The 22352-nt window shown below is 39.7% G+C and overlaps 2 protein-coding genes and 1 long non-coding RNA gene across 4 annotated transcripts; all 3 read right to left on the reverse strand.

Moving 5' to 3' along the window:
• Positions 1-395: 395 nt before the first annotated feature.
• Positions 396-6211, reverse strand: LOC121808469 (eukaryotic translation initiation factor 3 subunit A-like). The gene is made up of 14 exons (XM_042208981.1): positions 6061-6211; positions 5632-5705; positions 4781-5262; positions 4286-4501; positions 3805-4173; positions 3685-3714; positions 3294-3521; positions 3044-3205; positions 2423-2644; positions 2128-2334; positions 1835-2041; positions 1594-1674; positions 1282-1483; positions 396-1093 (listed from the first exon to the last, which is right to left on the reverse strand). The coding sequence occupies exons 2-14, from the start codon at positions 5675-5677 to the stop codon at positions 660-662; spliced, it is 2886 nt and encodes a 961-aa protein (XP_042064915.1). The 5' UTR covers positions 5678-5705; positions 6061-6211; the 3' UTR covers positions 396-659.
• A 2340-nt stretch (positions 6212-8551) lies between these two features.
• On the reverse strand, positions 8552-13951 carry LOC121809862 (formate--tetrahydrofolate ligase-like). Of its 2 annotated transcripts, XM_042210690.1 has the most exons (6): positions 13726-13951; positions 13330-13479; positions 9801-10976; positions 9552-9698; positions 8747-9045; positions 8552-8637 (listed from the first exon to the last, which is right to left on the reverse strand). In XM_042210690.1, the coding sequence occupies exons 1-5, from the start codon at positions 13879-13881 to the stop codon at positions 8770-8772; spliced, it is 1905 nt and encodes a 634-aa protein (XP_042066624.1). In that variant the 5' UTR covers positions 13882-13951; the 3' UTR covers positions 8552-8637; positions 8747-8769. The 2 variants fall into 2 exon arrangements, with proteins under 2 accessions (XP_042066624.1, XP_042066623.1); XM_042210689.1 differs by having other exon boundaries at positions 8552-9045.
• A 3480-nt stretch (positions 13952-17431) lies between these two features.
• On the reverse strand, positions 17432-19575 carry LOC121806733. Its single transcript, XR_006051705.1, has 2 exons — positions 18932-19575; positions 17432-17806 (listed from the first exon to the last, which is right to left on the reverse strand). It is a non-coding gene; the product is annotated as an uncharacterized LOC121806733 (long non-coding RNA).
• Positions 19576-22352: the final 2777 nt, after the last annotated feature.

A 22352-nucleotide genomic window follows, 5' to 3' on the forward strand; every position in this document is an offset into this window, starting at 1 on the left:
AAATTGAATCCACGTTCGATATCATCTAAATCGCTCCATCTATCTACTTGAGGATAGGTTTGGTTTCTAATCCCCATTTGAATAGGAGTACTTCATGTTAATGTGTCTTCAATAATCCTCTGATAGTCAGTCATAAACATCTCAATTATCAATCTTAATTCCAAAGTTCTGCATGCTAATAAGTACTATTTTCCTCAACTTCAACTATCCTTCTTAAATAAACACTTCAAGATTGATAAGAATTTTAACACGAAATTGATAAAATAAAATCGAGAATGGGAAAAAATAATTAAATAGTATAGTATTGATATAGTTGAATCCACACATCATTACCTATCATTAGTAGTGTCTGTAACAAGAATAAAATTTCTAAAACATTATTAGACGAACTAAAATGAGAATGAGAATGAGAATATTAAAGTACGAAGGGAATACAAATAATAGTAGCATAGGCACCGATTGCGTTTATGCGAGTATAGTTAGGCAATTGAAAACAAATAAACTCATCCATAGGTGTATATGCAAAAACAGACTCAAACTCATAAGTCTAAGCAACCTTTTGGCCAACAAAATTACACCAAGTCTCTTCCAAAGACCCTCGCATCCTTAAAAACCATGGTTTTAAAACTGAGCACCCAAGTCTTGAGACAAGCAGCGCATCAACGTCTTCTTTCCTCCCTAGAAGACATCCAACTCTTCGTACCAGCAGCAGCAGCAGGCTTGCGATCATCCCGCCACCTGTCACCAGCTGGAGGTTCCGCCCGGCTGCCACTGGACCATTTGTCAGCTGCTGGAGGTGGGGCTTGGGCAGCCGCCTCAGCACCTGCTCTTCTGAACCTCGGGACAAACTTGGCAGGTCCAGGCGCAGGTGCGGCTGCGGCTGCAGCTGGGCCAGCAGTAGGTGGTGCATCGGCTGGGCGTGGAGTAGAAAGATCGGCCTTGGGCAGCACAGGAGCAACTGATCTGCCAAAGAGCTCTTCCCTCCGCTGCCTTTCTTTCTCTTCCAGCTCCCTCTCTCTTTGCCTCTGCTTCTCAGCAATTTCATCCAGCTTGGCCTTTCGCTCAGCTTCCTCTTTCTTTCGTCTCTCCATCTCTGCAATATCCAGTGATTGAAAGACAAGTAACGTATCAAAACCAACTCAAGTGAAGGAACCTAGTTTCAAGCACAACAAAATTAATAGACAATATGACAAAGCGGGTCGTGCCATGGAGGGTGGCTAGACCTAGAAACAAGAGCTACTATGATCTAAAAATCAGTTTCAGATTTTAATAGAAAATTACCTTCAAGCTTCCGAGCCTCCTCCTCTTCACGGGCTTTTCTTTGCCTCTCCTCTTCAGTCTGTAGGAAATATATGATTTTCCTCTTAGCTTCCCTTTCCTGTTTACGTGACTGGATAATGTTGCTGATCGTCTCTTCTCTTTCCTTCCTAAGTCTGTCGCGTTCAGCTTTCCTACAATTTACCACACGTTCTTGGAAAACATTCTGCACAAGACCAAGAAAATATGCCAATTATATATACAACATAGAAACTAAACAAGATTTTCACATGGCCAATCGCTTGCTACAGAATATACAGAATGCTCCAAAAAAACCTTGTTCTCCAAGATCCTGCTCAGCCTTCTTTTCTCTTCTAGGTCTCCAGCATGGCGTTGCCTACTTAAATCAACCTCTCGCTGTATCAAGATAAGGGGAAAACAATTAATGGAGTAAATTTTATGCAAATTCAATTATAAGTACAAAAATCATTATTATCATATCACAGTGCATAGAATCTCCTGTGAAAAGGAGCACTAATAGATGAAGTTTCCACCAACGAAGATGACAAATTCAGACCTGATGCTCAAGCTCATGATGAACCTTCTCATCTTCTAAGCGCTTCTGAAATGTAGCTTCAATAACTGGGGCAGCCTCTTCCCTTTTTGCTCTCTCCAAATAATCCATCGTTTTTCCAAGCTTCTGTAGCCTTTTCTCCATCTCTTGCTTCTCCCTGAGCTGCTCACTAACGGCTAGGTCCATCAAAGACTGCTTGGTTAACTTTTCCTGAATTCATATAAAATTCGTTAATTAGAAAAATTAAGGTCAGTAAAACATCAAAGAGATCTATCAAAAGGAATCAATTCACTCACCCCCTCTAAGACTGTTTTCTTTCCTTTCTTCTTTCCCCGCTTTTCAGCTTCCTGCAGTAATGCTTGGGCTTCCTCAAGCTCACGTTCTTCTATTTCCCGGCGAATTCTTTGATTCTTCATTTGCTCAAATTCTATGGCAAGCCTTTTCTGCTCTGCCTCTTCAGTTATCTTCTGTAATTTCAGCTTCTTTGCCTCCTCCTCTCGTTCCTATGAATATAAAAGTCAATGATACTGAATTAGAAATCAAATAACTAACTCACCCACACAAATCCATCCCAATAAGTCAATGACATACCATTTCTAACAGCTGCCTCTCTTGCTCTTCTTTGCGCTTTTCAATTATTGACTTGCGTGCAAGCAGGCGTTTGTGTTCTTTTTCAACTACTTCTACTAAATCTGAAAGCGATTCCCCCAATTTAGGTGTTCCCTTCCCAGGAGGGTATATCATGACCCTTGACTTGCTAAGGGATTCAGCAAGAGTGGAGAGGTGATCTTGTAAACCTTCTGACTCGAGACTCTGAAGAGAAAAGATTCATTTACAGCATTCAATGGAGTCTATGAAGGAAACACACAGGAATTTCAAAACAGAAGTTCAAAAAACTTTAAATGCTGAAGTATATGCCCGGAGGGTATATACACTAGGCAGTAGGCACTAAATTTGTTGTAGGCAACAGGAAGTTGGCAAAAAAGGAATTTCATTATCTTGCAAAGGTTTGGCCCCTAGTGGACCTGGCTACTGAGAGGATGGTGAGGAAGGATATTGGCCATTCCAAGATGTAAGGGGAAATTAAAAACTGGGAAGGAGCATTCAGTTTCACAGCAACAAAAATGTGAACTGTAGCATCAGGGTGATAATAGTATGCTCAATTGGCCATGCTAAGAAACTCAGAAAGATAAAAAAAGGTTAGATGGTTACCTTGCTACCAAAGAAAATTGCACCCTTCCTGTAATTCACTTTCATTGATAAGAAATTATTTTTCACTGCATCAACAGAGATCTTCTCCACCATCGGAAAATCAAAAAAAGGAATTATATTTGATAGGTTTTCAATGGTTATAGTCTGATACACCTGTGAGACCTGGATATATAAAGAACAAAAAAACACAATTATAATGTAAGATACCAAAAGTGTTCCACAGGAAGTCGCATGACATGGCAATACATACCCGCTGAAGTAACCGAAGAGCAGCAAGCTTCTCCAGAGAAGGAACATACTGAGACAGATGTACTTCTGGAACTGAGGAAGCAGAAGCAAGTTTGCCTCCAATTTTTGATATTTTTGTTAGCAGGGGCTGTACTTGCAGTGCAAGGTGTAAAGGGAGAAATTCATGTTCCAAAATATGGTAAAGATCCTTCACTTCCTGAGCTACACAGTTCATAACACCTTTGGCCACCTGAAATGTCCAAGAGACTTAAGAATGACTGAAATGCCAAAAAAAGGTATAAAAATGTAAATCTACGCAATCAATTTTTTAACCACTAAGGTGTATTGTAGGATCTATACTTCAAAACAGTAGGCCTAAGCAATGATTTAAAATGATAAAGATTGTAGCTTACCAAATCCAAGAGCAGTGAGGACCGGCAAAGCTGAAAAGGAATAAACAGATAGTTACATAATCGACAAATTAAAAAAATAGAGTATCACAAAGCAAAAGATATAGCCAGGACAACTATTACCACTTCTCTGTTCTCTGGTTTTGACTCAACATCAAATGCAATAAGGTTTGCCACTCTGAAATTTCGTTCTTTCTCATTTCCAAGCTCCAAATGAGATGCTCCATACGAACGATCATAAGGGGTTACTGAGAGTGCAGCTAGGACAGCAGATGAAGCTATCATCTGCAGGTCCTTGTGATTAAGGTTCTTGTTAAAGCTTTTCTGGAGTGAGAAAAGCTTAAGCCATGCATAAGCATGATAAAGATGATTGGATGACATCCAGAAGATTTCTGAAAGCTTAGAATAGTATACAACCATCAACGAAGATTTAGGCGTTTTTTTAACCATGCACATCAATCCAAATATGTCCTCAATAGAACGAAAGGCTTCCTGCAAATCAGAAGTAAAGAATGAACTTAGAGAAAATTATAAGGATTGCACAAGTAAGTTATTAGCAATACCTAAGTGCATTTATGGGAATAAGAATAGATAACTTACTAACCTGCCAAAGCTCGAGCTCAGTTGCAACTTTCAGTTGCTCAAATCTGGTGTCCAGATACAACTGCAAACTCTCAGGAAGAGTAAGGTCAGGTCTATCTCTCTGGTCCCTGTATTTGTTGAGGTTTGCAAGGTGATTCCTGATTATTTCACATAATCTCCGAAACTCGGTAGTCCGTTTGTATTGTTTGCAAAATTGGAAGGCACGATGTGCAGTCATCTGAATATTCAAAATTAGAAGATTGATGAATATCATGCCAACACAGACTGCCAAATAAAAAAATGACCAACAAATAAGAACATGGTATGGCTCATCAAATAAGAACATGAAATTTTTTATACATCCCATTAAAAACAATGTTAAGAAAACACTTATATATGAATAAAATAAGGTAAAGGCAGGATCATGAATATACACATGAAGAACATCATGAACCAAACTGAATATAAATAGTACTACAAAATGAATGTAAACTATAACTATAATGAAGAAACTTACAGCATACAGGGCTTCCAATCTTGAGTTGTTGCGCAGAATTTCAAGAACACTTCTATACGTCTCCCACAAGAACTTAAACCATGGAGTGACAAGCTCCCTGTCTGATCTGTCCTTCCCTTTTTCGCCACTAACATAGCTCAGAAGCAGATCCTCGGGCCTTTTATCTGCTTCTAAATCATCAACATCTAAAGCCTCTTCCAAGGCCTGTGCTTGGCTGCGTGCAAGCTCAGCTTTCTCGGTGGACAACTGCATGAAATGCTTTATCACTTCCTCCAGTGAAGATATGTTGACCTGTTGGCAGATACCACGGTATTGGATAAGGCCATCCTTGGCATGTCTTCCCCTCCTCATGTCAACACACAGCTCCACATACTTGAACATTATTTTTTCATGAGTTCTTGTCCAGGCTCTATACCTCCTCGAGGTAATAAAACTATGAAGAGCCTCAAGTGCTTCTTGCTTTTGTCCAACATTGATCAACTCTGCATCAGCAAATTTACATGTCAATAACAGCTGAGAAAAAAAATACCATCTACAGCTCTATTTAAAAAAAATTATCCCCTTAGTTTCTTCTCTGGGTATTGGACTTCAAAGGTATACAACAAAAATATAACAGATCAATTTTAGAAGAAATTCCCTCCAACCCTTCACACCTCACACACAGTAAGAATTACTACTGGTTGATTTCCAATACTTCAATTATTAAGAAATTAAAAAAGGTTAATCCCAAGTTCCCAACATACTAACATATATGTCAATGTCTGGGTAAAATGACAATAAAAATTGGCAAAACAACAAGATGCACACTGATTTTTATTTGCAGGATAACAATAACTGTGACAGCTTCTTACCTTCAGCACGCTTTAAGGCATTCTCAGGTCTGGCAAAAGTAGCCATATTGGAAGACAATCCAACTGTTGGTACTCTGCAAAATTGGAATTAAGTCAACAAATGAATCATTTTTGTCGCCGTACCGATGTTAATCAGAAGAACATAGTGGTCACCACAATAGCCAATCCAAAAGGAACAAAAACAAAACGCTGATTGCAGCAGATTTTCACCCTTTAATTACAAATATACTGTTACTTATACAGCTTCTCCTCTCTTAAAACAAGGATATCGCTTTGATTTGAGGTAAATAGCGTGTTTATGGACTATCGGAACGAGAAACATCAAATTCTTCAAATTTATGGCTCAGTAGAACAAATTGCAGATTTTCACAGCGAGAAAACAAAGTCGATGTAAGAAACGCCTTGCAGATTTATACGATTCATACTTACAGGCTGAATGTGGAGGTGACTCTCGCGTCGGAGGCCGCAGCAGCGGCAATGAAATCGACGGGCGGCGGCGGCGGATCTGAACACCCGTGCGAAATGTAGTAGGGTTATGGTATCAGGAAAAAATTATGACAATATCTATATGGAGTATATGACCAATAATACAGTGGCATATAGTAGGAGTATTATTTACTCGATAAAACGAAAAAAAATAATGTGCAAAATATATATGATGAATATAAATTATTTTTAAAAATGCATAAATACAAACAAAAATACAAGTATGTCATTTGATTTATTTTATTTTGCATTAGAGTATGTATGATGTTGAATACTCTATGCCCAATAAATATCTTGATTGACACAAACTTTAATAAATTATTTGACGTTTTAAATGATTAGAAAAAATCAGTAAATATATAAATCCTACTTTTTCATTAATATTCTAATAGTTATGGAAAAGTGAAAATATTTAATGAGGATGAACGATATAAGATTTTGAAATGTGGAAATATATGAAAATACTTTTAATGGGTTGAGAAACAAAGCATCTCAAATATAAATATGAAATATAAATACATCAAATTATAGAGATTTCTCATAGTAACACTTTTACCTATAATGATAAACATGCAACATGCAAAGTTCATGAGTTGTGTGTAGACTAGAGTTCAAATAATTAAATTTAATCCCAAATACTCCCTCCGTCCTCAAGAATATGCACTTTGAGGACGGCACGAGAGAAAAAGTAATTAAAGTATTGTTAATGGAGAATAAGTTCCACCTCAATAGATAGAAAAGACTTTCCAAAACTAGAAATTGCATATTCTTGTGGGACGAACTAAAAATGAAAGAATGCATATTTTTGTGGGACGGAGGGAGTAATTTTTAGTGCGATTGTTGAAAACTCACCGCCACTTTAAAAATTCAATTCAATTAAGATATATTGATCTTAACCAAATGGTCAGGGGATTGATCCCTGCTAAGTATGGATCAGCTTTAAATCCCTGGGCTAGCTGTCTCACCCTTTGAGGTGCCTAAAAATCAGCGCGGGGAATAGTCAATGGGCTCGCCAGTGATACCCTCGGTAATTACAAAAAAAAAGATATATTGATCTTAAAAATCATAAATATTGTTTGAATTATGTTATTTTTCGTAGCCTTTAAAATTTATCTTTAAAAATTGTAAATTTTGCTTGAATTCTAATATTTGTCATAAACTTTAAATTAATTATAAATATTATAAATTTTTGAAAGTGTGTAATTTTCTTAACCTGGCCCAAATAGATCTTTTTTTCCACAGATTTGATCTTATGTCGCCCACTGTTAAGTATATGTAGCTTAGTTTGAAAATTGAATTATACATGAAACGGTGTCATCTCGATGTTCTAATTCTTAAATTCGATATTGAATAAGTTGAGCTTAATATAACAAGATACGCCTAGTAATTTTGACGAGTTTGGAGAATGATCCGTCATGAAAAATTGACATCAATCATAAAATCTATGATTTTTAATACTACTACTACTATGTTAAAGTTTATGAAAAATACTAAGTTTCAGCCACAGTGTTATGATTTTTATAACAAATATCACTTCAATTATAAGGTCTCGTCGTTGAAAGCATGAGAAATGGCGAGGACAAACTTTTAGCTTTTCACATCCGATGCTTATGGCCTTTCATCTAAAGTATATCCACATGTTTTATGAGGTGCCTTAATGCCAAGACCTTTCATGTGGTCTCTCATATCCTATAAATTGGTAGTTTTGAAAGATGAGAAAGACACCAACTAAAGAATTTTCTCTTTTCTCTAGCTCTATACATCTTAATGTGCACCAATCCGTAAGCACTAGTCGAGATGTATTTCATTTTGCGGCGAGAGAATACGTTTCTAGTTTTTAGTTCTTTTATAATAGTAAGAGTTTGCATACGTAAAAGCTATATTATTTCCAACCCACATCAACTAGAAAACTTTTTTTTCCATTATTTATCTAGATTTTTTCATATTTTTGTGTAATTTTAAGTTTGGACTATAAAAATCATTTTATGATCAAGTTTTTGTACTTTTGATTATAATTTAAGAAAAATCATCTTCAGTATAACATTTCTGAATCAATCCCTTTTGGGAGACTAGCGCAATAAACCCCAGTGGCCTAGCACTACCGCAGTGCAAGGTGGTGGTGCGTGAGGCAAAGGAGGCGGTCACGATGGGCGGAGTGAGGAAAAGGAGGTGGTTGCGATGGGTGCGAGAGAAATGGGAAATTTCCTTCATTGCAGGATGTTTTACTAAACATTTTTTTCACACGAGGGCGAGCGTGGGGCGAGATTAAAATACCGGACTTAATTTTTATCAATCACTTCTATACTTTGAAACACATTGACATCTCAAGTTCCCCAGCACATGAGCTCGAGCACTATAAAATGTGGACGACCCGAGCTCGAGTTTGCGAGTGTTTGGACTGCAGCCCTAAAACATGGTTGAAGATGCCTCAAGCTGAGTAATAACAATCACGACTTTCAAGGGAAAAATAACAAGTACGGTAACTTGATACTCCACAATTGAACAAGTTGATGATGCAATCTGCAAAGCCAAACAGCTACAAGGAATCACCAAAGCAAAGGCAAGAAAAGAGTTCACGAATCACAATCACCGCATGATCAAACAAGAAGATCTGCAGATTCAACTTTACCTTCTTATATTGGAAAATGAAAATCAAGATAGACCGATTACTCTTCCCGTAGTGGTATCAAGATCTATATCGTAAAAGCAAGGCCTGGTTGGTAAGCCAGGCATTGTACTCATTGTTCCGACTAAAGGATAGATGAAGCCTGCTCCAATGCTTCCTCTCACATCTCTGATTGGTAGAACGAACCCGCTAGGCGCTCCCTTTGCTGAAGCATTGTCTGAGAATGAATATTGGGTCTTCGCCATGCAGATTGGCAATCCACTGAATCCTTGTTTGCTATACATCTCAATCTGTTTCTCTGCCTATTTTATCCAAAACAATAAACAAAAACTAAGCTTCTGTCTACTCCTTGTTTCTCAATGACCAAATTAAACTATAATCAATTGCTACACTTATAATGAAATCTCTCTACATTTATCCTCATTAAAGTCTAAAACAGATCATTTGCAACTCCATTGTGCTTATGTAGTCCAAATCCCGACTCATCAAATTTTCCATTCAATATTATTCAACTGATATGGTCTCATGTGGTTCCCAAAATTTATTCCTGGTGAACCTAACATTGGTGTTGAAATAAAAATTTGAGGATGATATGAAGGTTTTCTACCCCAATTGCACATCATGCAGAACCCTAGAAACTTCCCATCACTAATAAGGCTATCAGTCATTTCTAAGTATTCGTGATTTTCTTCTAGTTTCTGATTATTTCTCCTAAGGAAACATTTATATTTCAATCATGTCTTAGATAAACATAAGCAAAGAGCATAGAACATGGAAAAAGATTTATAAAGCTATATTGATTCGATACCTGCTCCGAGTACTCTACACCACTAGCTCCATATGACTTTGCTATCGCCTCTATTTTCTCCTTGATACTCGCATCCAGAGGATACAAGAATTTTAAAGGTTGTGTAACATTCTCGCAGGCTTTCTGAACTGCAATTCCAAGGTCAACCTGAAATTACAAATGCCAAATGTTTTATTCACTTATGTCAAATGACGATCCAAGCAAGAAGCATATCTGAATATACAATCATAAGGTAGAGAGAGAACTAACCGCTCCTTTCCCTCCATGGGCATGATGTGTACAAATTACTGCATCAAAAGCACCAGCGGATAATGCCATACTCCTGACTGCATTGAGTTCAGCCTCCGAGTCAGTTGAAAACTTGTTCAAAGCCACCACCACATTAACCCCATAAGCTTTTGTGTTTGAAATGTGTCGTGCTAAATTAACGCAGCCAGCTTCAACAAGAGCCACATTCTCGGTCACATAAGCACGGTCAAGTGGCTTTCCAGCAACCACTGCAGGCCCTCCACCATGCATTTTGAGGGCCCTAATGGTTGCCACGATAATTGCACAATGAGGCTTTAAACCACTGTACCTACACTTTATATTCATAAATTTTTCAGTCCCTATATCAGCACCAAACCCTGCTTCTGTAACCACAAACCCGCCTGGCCCCACAAGCTTAAGGGCAATTTTATCTGCAACAATCGATGAGTTTCCATGAGCGATATTTGCAAAGGGACCTGCATGAACCAGAACAGGGGTACCCTCCAGAGTCTGCATAAGTGTAGGATTGATGGCATCTTTCATTAACACAGTCAGAGCACCTCCAAGTCCAAGGTCATCGGCAGTGATGGGATCACCAGCTTTGCTATTCCCAATTACCATTTTACCAAGCCTCTCCCTCATATCAGATAGGGAAGTTGTGAGAGCCAAGACTGCCATAATTTCACTAGCAACTGAGATGTCAAACCCTGTCTCTCTTACCATACCTTTCTCTTCAGGGCCCTGACCAACAGTAATTTTCCTCAAGAAACGGTCATTCACATCCATAACTCTTCGCCATGTAATGGATTCAGGATCTATATCAAGCCTGGCAAACTTTTTAACTTCTTCTTGAGTAAGCTCTTCAGGCACAGACTTTGAGATACCTAGCTTTTTCAACCGCCTAAGCATGATATCGTTGAAGCTCCGTTTCCCCTCTTTATTTGGTGGACATAAGCGGTTAAAAAGAGCTTTATCAGATTGAGACGATTCATGGAATATTCTAGTATCAATGGCAGCAGCAAGAAGGTTATTTGAAGCCGTTATTGCATGGATGTCCCCTGTCATATGAAGATTGAATTCATCCATCGGAATCACTTGGCTATAGCCTCCACCCGCTGCACCCCCTTTGATCCCAAATGTTGGTCCTTGTGAGGGCTGACGTAGGCATGTGACCACCTACAAATCCAAACATAACAAATAAGCAAGCAAAAACTCTTTACATTTGATGTTAACTAAATTACTTCACATTAGATTGATTGCAAATGGTAATTATGTCAAACGGCAAATCATTTTAGAGCATCTCCAATAGTACTGGACGTCAAATAGCCATCAAATAGCCTTCACACTGCCACATCACCAGCACTACAATTCTCCTGCCACATCAGCTTGCCACATCAACTGGACATCAAATAGCCCTCACATAGCCTTCACACTACCTTTCCACATCACTAATAACAATTATATAATTTAATTTACACTTGTATCAACATACGGAATTTAATTTACGAGACAAATACGGAAAATTCGAATAATAATATTAAAATTTAAAAAATACATTATTTTTAAAAAAAGGTACAATAATATAAAAAAAGTACAAAAATTAAAAAGTACATTAATTTAAAAAAGTAAAACAAAATCACTCATCGCCGCCGTCCTCGTCTCCGTCGTCGCCCAGCGCTTCTTCACCGTCGTCGCCGCCGCCTCCGTCGCCACCTACGCCGCGGCTATTCCCGCCGGTGTCCCTCCTCACCGCCTCCAATTCTTCACGCTGGCTCTGGAGCAATACACGAAGAAAATCCTTCACCTCGGGGTCCACCGCCGCTTGGAAGTCTGCTAAGGTCTTCACCATTTGAGCGCGCGTTTGTTGGCGCGCGAAGAATTTGAGCTCCTCGGTAGACCTGCCGAGGGGGATGCCGAATGGACGTCCTGGGAACTCGGGGTGCCCCCCTCGCAACCTGCTGGGCCCGCCTTTGCCCAACCGGGCGAGGTCGGCGACCGAACGACCGAGGAGTCGGGACCTCCTGGGCCGTCTCAGGGAGGTCTGACGAACCACCGCTGCTGCCGCTATAATCTCCGGTATAGTTCAGTCTCTGCCTCTTCGGCCAGCCAGCGTCGACGCCTGCCCGGAATTTCTCCGACTCGTTGAGCACAACGTAGCAGTTCCAGTAGGTGAACTCATAGTACTTCTTATCCGGATCGGGGTAGGCTCTCTCCGCAATCCTCCTGCAGTCTTCCTCTGTTTGGCCACTGGTCTGCATGCGGAGGGCGTTGGCGTACAAACCCGAAAATCGAGAGACGCCAGCCCTGATTCGGTCCCAGCACTTCCGGACCTCCTCCCCGGTGCACGGTCTCCCTTCAGGGCAAAATGCCCTGTAGGCTGCGGCTATCTTGGCCCACAAGTTGACGATCCTCTGGTTGTTCGAAACCAGAGGATCGTCGCAGACACTCACCCACGCCTTGGCAACCGCAACGTTCTCCGCGTCTGTCCACTTCCTCCGGCCTTGGATTTCGGCTTGGGGCTGCGACGACTCGCCGACCTTCTTCGCCTTGCCCTTCTTCTTACCTCGCCCTACTCCCTGGCTTTGAATGAGAGTTTCCGAAACCTCGTTAATATCAAAACCCAAGTCCGCTAAGGAGAAGGTCTCCGTATACTGTGCATCCGTTGGGGTCGATGTATGCGAAGAACTGGTGGAAAAATCAAAAGTCGGCCGATAGGCGTTGTCCCCCCCGTGCGTCCCCTGCGCCGGAGGAATCATCTGTTGCGCCGGTGGCTGCATGCCGGGTGCCCACCCCGGCATCATCTGCATAGGGGGCTGCATGCCGGGTGCCCACCCCGGAATCATATGCTGCCACGGGTACATGTTGTAGTACCCGCTCATCGGAGGCCAACCACCTCCCCCAGGAGCCGGGGAAGTATGGGACCCTGCCCCGGGAGTCGGGGGCGTCTGAGACCCTACACCGGGAGGCGGGGGAGTCTGAGACCATCCCCCGGGATTAACTGGAGTACCTTCGTAGTTGTTCTCCATTGCTCGTTATTGATCTTGTACAGAAAGTAAGGTAGAGAGAGAGTACTCGTTAAAACAAGTGGTGCGAATGAAAATGAGGTTCAACGCGCGTATATATAGTGTTTTCGAAAAAAAAAAAAAAAATTTAAATCCGACGCCGGTTTGGCGCCGATCCGGGACGCACAATGGCGCCCGTGAGAATCGGCGTCGGAACCGGCGTCAGCGCGGGAATCGGCATGGCGACGCCGATTTTGACGCCGATTTCGCCCACGCCGGTTCCAATGGTTCGGCGTCAAACCGGCGTGGGCGAAAAATCGGCGTCGCGGTGGTGACGCCGGTTATTGGAGATGCTCTTAGGGCCAGTATTATCCCACTATATGTGATTGAAGCATGTGAGCTAAAACACACGAGAATCAACATACTTTTCATCATCTACTAAGGTGAAACAGTGGAAAACAACCAAGCAAGCTAGCGAATCTATTAAAATCAGAAGAAATCAAATGTAAACTGTTAGACAACGATACCTTTTTATTGAGAAAAGCTCCGAGTGCCTGACAGAGACCAACGGTAGTAGTGGACTTGCCTTCACCCAGAGGCGTCGGAGTGATTCCCCCAACAACCACATAATAACCGTCTCCATTTCCTCCATGTTCATCCAGCGCCGACAGCAGCACCTACAATTTAACTGGAATCAGCTCAACCGTTTCCAAAACACCGAAAGAGATCTAAAGCAACCATGAATCAAGCACATCGCGAAAGCTACAGAAGAGCAGAAATAGACATCAGCTAACAGTAATCAATCACAACACAAAACACCTCTGTGTAAGCTAGATTAACCTTTTATCGATTATGTCTACAAAAGAGCAGATGATTACAATCGCGATCACACACACAGAGAAGATATACTTAAAATTAATTACCTTAGCCTTGTATTTTCCATACAAATCGTAATGTTGCGGGCTGAGATTGAGATCCTGAGCGATCTCGGAGATGTGAAGAGGCTCGATGGAGTTGGCTATGTCGATATCGGCCGGAACCGGCGAGACCACTTCGAGTTTCCTTGTTGTCTTTCCCATTCTGTCTCTCAGTCTCACTCTATCAGGGCGAAATTGAATGATTGAATTGGTGTTATCAATTCGCAATAAATTGGGATGTGTGTTTTGCAATAAATTGGGATGAGACTTCATTTCCAGCTAATGATTATCTGCCACGCTAGCTTAGGAAAATAGTAAATTTTAAAAATGAGAATAAGGATTTGAAGGTGCGATATCGACGACTGCTTGTCCGCCACGTGGAAAATAAAATGAAAAAATAAAATGGAGATGCGGGGTATCGTCCCCGTACCTCTCGCAGGGCTACACCCCCCATGTTGGACTAATCTAGTCTGGTTTTACATAATGATAATGCTCAATTGGATTATGAAAGAATTTAGGCCATGTTTGGTTGCCAGGATTCTGTCTGGGAAAGTAATCTGATTCCTTAAATTTTAAATTCCTGTGTTTGTTTCCGTTTTTAATCAAACTGGGAAAGTAATCAAAATCCTAAAACAAAGAAAGTTAGTACAATTTTCCAGGATTCTGAATCCTAACTTTTCTTAGGTATTCTTTTTTCCAGTTTTAGGATTCTTACATATTTAATGCAATATAGTACAATTTATTATTATTATTATTATCATCATCATCATCATTATTGTTATTATTTATTACAATGTTTTAAAAATAATTTAAAAGTATAAACCATACTTAATTTCAGGATAATAAATAACTATAATTCCAATTATCATAATTATAACTATATTATTAATATTTATATTTATTTTTATTTTTATTATCATAATAATAATAATTTATTAAATAATTAAATATAATTATAATTATATAATAATATAATAATTATTAATTTATAAATTAGTAATTAAAAATAAAATTGTAGTGAAATTTTAAATTATAAAATTTATTCAATTAAAAATTAAGTAAATATAATGATAATAATAATAATAATCTTATTTATTATTATATTATTATATATTATGATGTATAATCCATATTTAAACTATCCATCGTAATAATAAATAAAATAATATAATTATTATCATTTGTAATTAATAATTTATTAAATAATATGTATTATTATATTTTATAAATAAAAAATGATAAGTATATTTTTAGTTTAGTGTTTAAATCAAATATATACTTTCAAATCTTGATATTTTCCAAACACAGGAAAGTAAAGTTATTAGAAATCATATTCCCGAGAATCATTTTCCCAGAAATCATTTTCCTTACCAACTTTACTTTCCCGCCAACCAAACATGGCCTTAATGGTTAAGGAACAAAATAGCATAATGGTTTTTTGGATTTGATTTGTTAAGAAGTACGGGGGGAATGGGATGGATTTTATTTATGAAAACTATTAAATTATTTATTAGGGAGATCAGTTTTTATTAATTCGGGTCAAATAAATTTATAGTTTTATACAAAATATATCATACTCCGATTAGTTGATTTTAATTGATCTGTGAGCTATATGCATATATTGTAGTATATAGAAGTCCTTACTCATAAGTCATATCCTAGAATACATCACCATTACAAAAAATGCAAATCACACAATATGGACCAAGATTCAAGATGCGTAAAACAATGGAGGAGTACATTATTTAAATCCAAACTCAGTGAAATACAGATAAAAATACAAATATGTACAGGCTTGAGTTTCCTGTGCCAATATTAGCAAGAGTTATTTCTAATGAAAAATGCTCAAAATCACATAATGGTGAGCAGGCACTGGGCAGCAGAGTATTCCACAAAATACAAGCAAAAGGAGGAGAACAAAATGCAGCAAGCTAAAAACAAAAAAACCAAAGCCTATCAAATCCTTCGCTATCTACACCAATCCCACCAAGTCCTTACGACCATAAAACAAAAAACCATCAAAGAACAAACACGAGTTTCTTAACAAGAAATCGTTCGCAACTCATCAAATAAGTTTCTCAACATAGAACCACTTTTAACTCTGAGCCTCTGTATGTTAGTATTCTTCATTCGAGATTTCCACATATATTATAGAAAATGTGTCAATGGGAGAGGCACTGCAATGGCTGGAGAGTGCATACCTTGTTCAAAAAGGTTAAATGTTTGCTCATCCTTCCATACCAGCTGCAGCCAAAACTTTAGAATCATGCAATATCATCATCTTAAAGAAAGAAAAGACGGGTAGGAATATGCATCCGGCCATAATTTCTACCCTTCTTTCCTCATAAAGCATTTCCATAATATCGACTGCATAACATAAACTATCGATGCAAAATAAACAAAGCCACAGGGAGACATCAGTTACTATGGCAGTACTGGTTGTCAATGTATTCATATACTACCACTGTTGCCATTACATAGTACCCAAGATAATGAGCCAAAACAGACATCAATGGTATAGGACAAAAGTTTATGTGATACGGGACTGGGGTACATCAAAACTTCAACAAGGTTGTTGAACACTACTTTTCATGCTCAAATCGGACAAGGAGTTGACTTCCCAAAAGAGGAAGGAAGACACACTAAAAGAAAACACAATAAGCTTTACATCTTCTTCCATGTCTAGCACCGTGCCAAGATACTATAAATCCATGGATAAGCTATGTTGATATTGGGGATTGGGCAAACGAACACGGAATGCCAATAGCAGAAATCAACACGAGGAATCTAAATAAATAATGATCTTAAGGATTACAGTTTTGATATACGAATAAGATGCTCTGATATATGCTTAGAACTGTTGCAAAGATGCTACACATAACACAGAAACAGGCAGTAAGCATTGGAAATAGAAATCATAAAGATTTTCCTATTTGACTTTATATCACTATTGTAGGGTAAGAGAACTTACCTCCAACATAGCAGGCAACTAGGAGAAGATCTACAGACAGTAAGATTGTAATTTTCTCAAAACTTATACCAAAATTTTACTTTTCATAGTTTTCATCAGTTTTGATGTCCTCATATACTACCATTGTCATTACATAGCCTAGATAATGAGCCAACACAGACGACAATGGTATAGGACAAAAGTTTATGTAATACTGAACTAATGAACATCAAAACCTCAACAAGGTTGTTGAGTCTTGCAGCACACTGAAAGAAAACACAATAATCTTTACATCTTCTTCAATGTCTAGCGTCGTACCAAGGTGCTATGAATTCAGGGTAAGCTATGTTGATATTGGGAAAACATGGTCCAATAACAGAATATATATCAACATGAGGAATCAAAATGAAAAAATATTATCTTAAGAATTATGGTATTGATATATGAATAAGATGCTCTGATATATGCTTAGAACTGTTGCAAACATGCTATGCGTAACAGAAATACAGGCAGTAAGCATTGGAGATAAAAATTATCAAGATTATCCTATGTGACTTTATACTCCTATCATTTTTTGTAGGGTAAAAGAAGTACTTGCCTCCAATATAGCAGGCAACCAGGGGAAGATCTACTGACAGTAAGATTGTAATTTCCTCAAAACTTATACCAGAATTTTACTTTTCATCATTTTTTCAATAGATTGAACAAAAATCTCACTTACCTTTGCCATATATGTAAAAGTTAATTCCTATCATTGCAATGTTCCTCCAATCAAAATTTCATTTATTAATAAATATAAGAATGGAACATAAATAAAAAATTCTACTTATTCCATCCCATTCTACCACCCCCTTTTCTAACCCTGTTTGTGAAATGAAACGAAATCATATCCACCCCCTCACTAAATGATAGGAGACACTAAAAACTCTATAGGAATTACTCCTTCTAATTTTCTAAATTTCTTCAAAGAAAACCTCTTGCCTTTCTACCTATTAGGCCCATCCCTGCTCCAGCGCTAACTTTGCAAAAGATTAACTAAAAAGACAAACTCTGTACAAAAGACGCTGTCCCCGACCATGACAGCAAGCTATAGAAGAACAGCTCCATATATTTGCACAAGACTGCTTTTCCATTTATCTGCAAGGCAAGTTGACAAGAATCAGATGAGCATCTCTACTAGTGCCTGGAATCCTGGATAAAAATTGGACATTGCATGAAAGGCATCAAAACAAGCAGTCCATATAAAAAATTACAAGTCGAAACTGGCTACTTCTATATTGTATAAAAGCAGAAAGAAACAAGCATTCAAAAACCATGCTAGTACAAAATTATACGGCCAGGGTTGTAGTAAGTAGGAGTAACTTTGGTTTTGCTTTTGCTCGTTACACTTCAGAAGGAGAAGCTCATTATGATTTATGAAGCATAATTACCACATTTGATATAGAAAACTGAGGCTTTTCAACCCAGTACGGCACAGCAAATGAACTTCGCTATGTTTGCTTAAAGATGATCCTACAATAGCCACCATAGCAAAGATAGCATATACTCCAATTCGTGTGTTTCAAAGACGCCAAATGAAATGCCGTGTTATTTCTTGACAGAAATTCATCCCAAAATCAACAATCTATCTATCTCCTATCCATACCAGACTCCTTCATCGGTGATCCCCTCACAGCCGCCGACCGAGCAGGGCTTCAATTTGAAGGTGCTGCTGCCTGCCTCATAACCATGCTGATGCTGCTCACCTTCTATGGCAAGCCGAGGAAGAGGGGAAAATGGCGGTGTGCCACTTGATTTTCAACGAAAATTACCAACAGGTCATTACATTTGGCGTGTTTGAAACACGCCAACCCAATTGTCTTGACCAATCTGTAAACAAGCACGTTTTTCCCCTTTACATAATGCAAAAAAAAAAGGTTCCCTTTTTTCCATAACCACCCTGAATTCGAATTTTGCCTATGTATTAATGTAGAAGACCACTGGACAGTCAATTTAACAGCACACATACAAAATGCATTCTACAGTTCCCTAGAGGAGCAATAATTCACCAAACACAGTATACAACTACTCTCCATGTTAAACACATATAAATAATAAAACGACAGAATATCACATGAATAATGAAACGAAGTATAGAAGCAACATAACTCACAACAAATGCAAAGAACAACACAGAGCAAACATGATCAAATTATGAACACAGACTCACACAAACGGACATGCAAGCAATTGAAATGCCACAGATGACTCATAAACACTTACCAACAGAGCTCATGCGTCTCTCATCAAGGTATCCCCATCCGCATCGCGCGCGATCACTGATGCCCATCTCCGAAACCTTCGAATTTTGTAGGGCAATTCGCGACGGCACATGGGGCAAGTCTTCTTCTTCCGGAGCCACGGCGCGAGACAATCCTTGTGAAAATAATGCTTGCACGGCGTCACGCTAGCTGCATCGGAGCTAATATCGAAATCCTCTAGGCAAATTGAGCACGGCTGCGTCGACGGAGCTGCTGAAGTAGTGCTACTGACAACAGCAGGAGGAGGATCGTCCTTGCGCCGCCGCGTAGAGCGGGAGGAAGGAGGAAGAGGAGGAGGACGACGACGAGGCGCTGCGCAAATTGTGTGGTGGGAGATGAGGTGGCGGAGGTGGCAGCGAGGGCAGCGGAAGGGGGAGGGGAAGGCGGATGATGACGTGTCCGAGTCTGCGATCGCGGCAGCGGTGGGGGAAATATGGAAGGGGTAATTGCAGTTGTAGCACACGTAGGAGCGGCGGAGTAAGGCGGTGGCGCCGGAGAAAGAGGAGGCGACGCCGAATGCCGGAATTGAACGGAGAATCGGTGGCTGCATTGGTGATGTCTCCGCGAATTCTACTCTTTTTATTTTCCAACTTTTATTCAGTAAAAATATTCACATGGTGATTGGCGTTGGTAAGGATCCCATATCCTAATCCATCTCCTAATACATGCACATAAACATGATTAATGATGGTGGGTCCATCACTCATATTTGTGTGTATACATTAGGACATGGATTAGAATTTACCGTAGGTGATCCTCTCCGAGTTGGCGTGGGCTGAAAGCGACGTGGATGAAAGTCTATATTCATATGGTAATAATTAACCTAATCAAATTTCAATCACATTCGCGATATGAGATAATAATGTTTCTATATTTCGCTGACAAGAAAAATCAATTTGGTTTTTGAACTAATAACCGATTGCTTCGATTTCAGTCAATGGCAGACACATAAAATTATTTAATAACCGATTGCTTTGATTTCAGTCGAGGGCAGACACATAAAATTATTTTAGTAGTGTCTTTATATTCTCATTGTTAAGTTTGAAATTCTACAATAATAATTTTAGTATATTTCGTTGACAATAAAAAACACTTTCTATAAAAAAAATTAAAGGACCATGGTTCTATTTTGAACTTGGTATGGGCTTGATCCCGTTAGCGGTCCATCTTTTTCTGCCAATGCTTTCTAGTTACAGGTTTTGGGTGGTTTTGGCTAGTTAGTTATTTATTGATATGAAATCGTTTTTTCTCATTTTAGCTCGTAAGAGATAATTACAGTTTCATGATTGGAACCATTGGATTCAAATCTAGTTTAACTACGCATTCATATTAGCATGAAAAAAAACATTAATGCAATAGATCAAAATTTGAAAATATATTGTATAACACAAGAAACGCATCATCACAATCACTAAGACCATCAGTAGTGGGGCGCCCTAAGGCGCGCCCTATGGCGCGCCACGTCAGCATTTTTATCCTCCTCCTTCTCCACCTGCAGTGGGCGCCCTAAGGCGCGCCCTATGGCGCCACATCATCAATTTTGTAATATTTACAAAATACATACGAATTAAAAAAAACTAAAATATATTTAAAATACGAATTTTAAAAACTTCATTCATTTAATAAAAATTAATACATTACAATGCGAAATAATAAAAAACGCAAACTCAGCGACGGCGGTTACGAGCCCACACTTCTTCAATCATGTCGCTCATGAGCTGCGCATGCTCCTGTTGGTTGCGCATTGAGGCTTGCCTAGATAAAACCTCATCGAAACCTAACGGTAACCCTCTATCGGGTGTCTCGGTCGATGTGCCGGCAGAGCTAGATGCACGGTCGTCGTCATTCCAATCGGTGATGCTTCCGCCTTCACTCTCGACTATCATATTGTGCATGATTATGCACGCATATATGACATCGGTGATGACTTCCTTCTACCAGAAACGAGCCGACCCTTTCACAATTGTGATCAATGAATGCAAAAGTTATATGTCGGACATGCACAATCGTAATCACTTTAGTGAGAAAATTCTTTTAATGCAAAACGAATTTATGTGTAATGCAAATTACATATTGTTGTAAATGCTAATATTAGTGTGAATGAATAAGATGCTGGTATATTAATATTAATTAAGAAAACTGATATTTTGAGAGATTACCTCCATATGAAAAATAATGAACAAAGTCAGCAATTGAAAATAAAAAATAAGACAAAAATATACTTAGCTTTGCAAAACATGTAAATGACGTAATTTTACCTAATCAATTTCTATAATACTAAATATCAGGATATAAATATGTATGTGTTTTACTATAATAAGGCCATCCACAATAGCGCCTAGCGCACCGCCTAGCCGAGCGTCGGCGCTAGGCGGTCTATTGCAACCGCCCAGCCATTTTCGAAAAAAACCGCCTAGCGCTCGGCGGTTCCGTGGCGCTGGGCTATCCGCTCGGCGCTATTGCAGCGTCCGGATCGCCTAGCGCGATTATTTTTTTTTCGAAACACTATATATACGCGCATTGCACGTCATTTTCATTCGCACCACTTGTTTTAACGAGTACTCTCTCTATCTAAATTTATGTATAAGATCAACAACGGTAAATGGATCTCAACAACGAGCCTACTTCAGGGAGTAGCGGGTCTCAAGCTCAAACTCCCTCGGTCCCCGTGGGAAGTGGATGGAGTCAGATGCCACCATACTACAACATGTACCCGTGGCAGCAGATGATGCCTGGGATTCCAGCCGTGGGGAGTCCGCCGGGGCCCGGGGGGGTTTTCGGCGATGTCGGGGTGGGCACCCAGTGTCCAGATGATGCCGGGGTGGGCACCCGGGATGCAGATGATGCCCCGGGGGTACAGGCGACGCAAGGGACGTTGGCTGGCCGAAGAAGCAACGACTGAACTATACCGGTGATTTCAGCGGCAGCAGCGGTGGTTCCCACGACCTCCCCGAGACGGCCCAGGAGGTCCCAACCCCTCGTTCGTTCGCTCGCCGAACTCGCCCGGTTGGGCACAAGCGGGCTCAACGGGAGGCGAGGGGGGTCGCCGGGGGTTCCCAGGAGGTCCAGTCCGCATCCCCCCTTGACCAATTCACAGCGGATCTCAAATTCTTCGCGCGTCAACAAACGCGCGCTCAGATGGTCAAGATGATGGCCGAATGGCGGGCGGGCGGCGGACCTCGTGGGGAAGAGTTTGCTTCAAACATTGCTCCTGAGCATGCAGGAGGATTTGGAGGCGGCACGGAGGGAAGCCGGCGGGAGTAGAGGCGGCGGCGACGGAGGCGGAGGCGATGGTGGCGACAACGACGGAGGAGACGACGACGGAGCAGAGGAGTGAATTATTGTACTTTTTTTAATTATTGTAATTTTTTAAAATTATTGTA

Source organism: Salvia splendens, chromosome 6 (genome assembly GCF_004379255.2).
Source record: "Salvia splendens isolate huo1 chromosome 6, SspV2, whole genome shotgun sequence".
Classification (NCBI taxonomy): domain Eukaryota; kingdom Viridiplantae; phylum Streptophyta; class Magnoliopsida; order Lamiales; family Lamiaceae; genus Salvia; species Salvia splendens.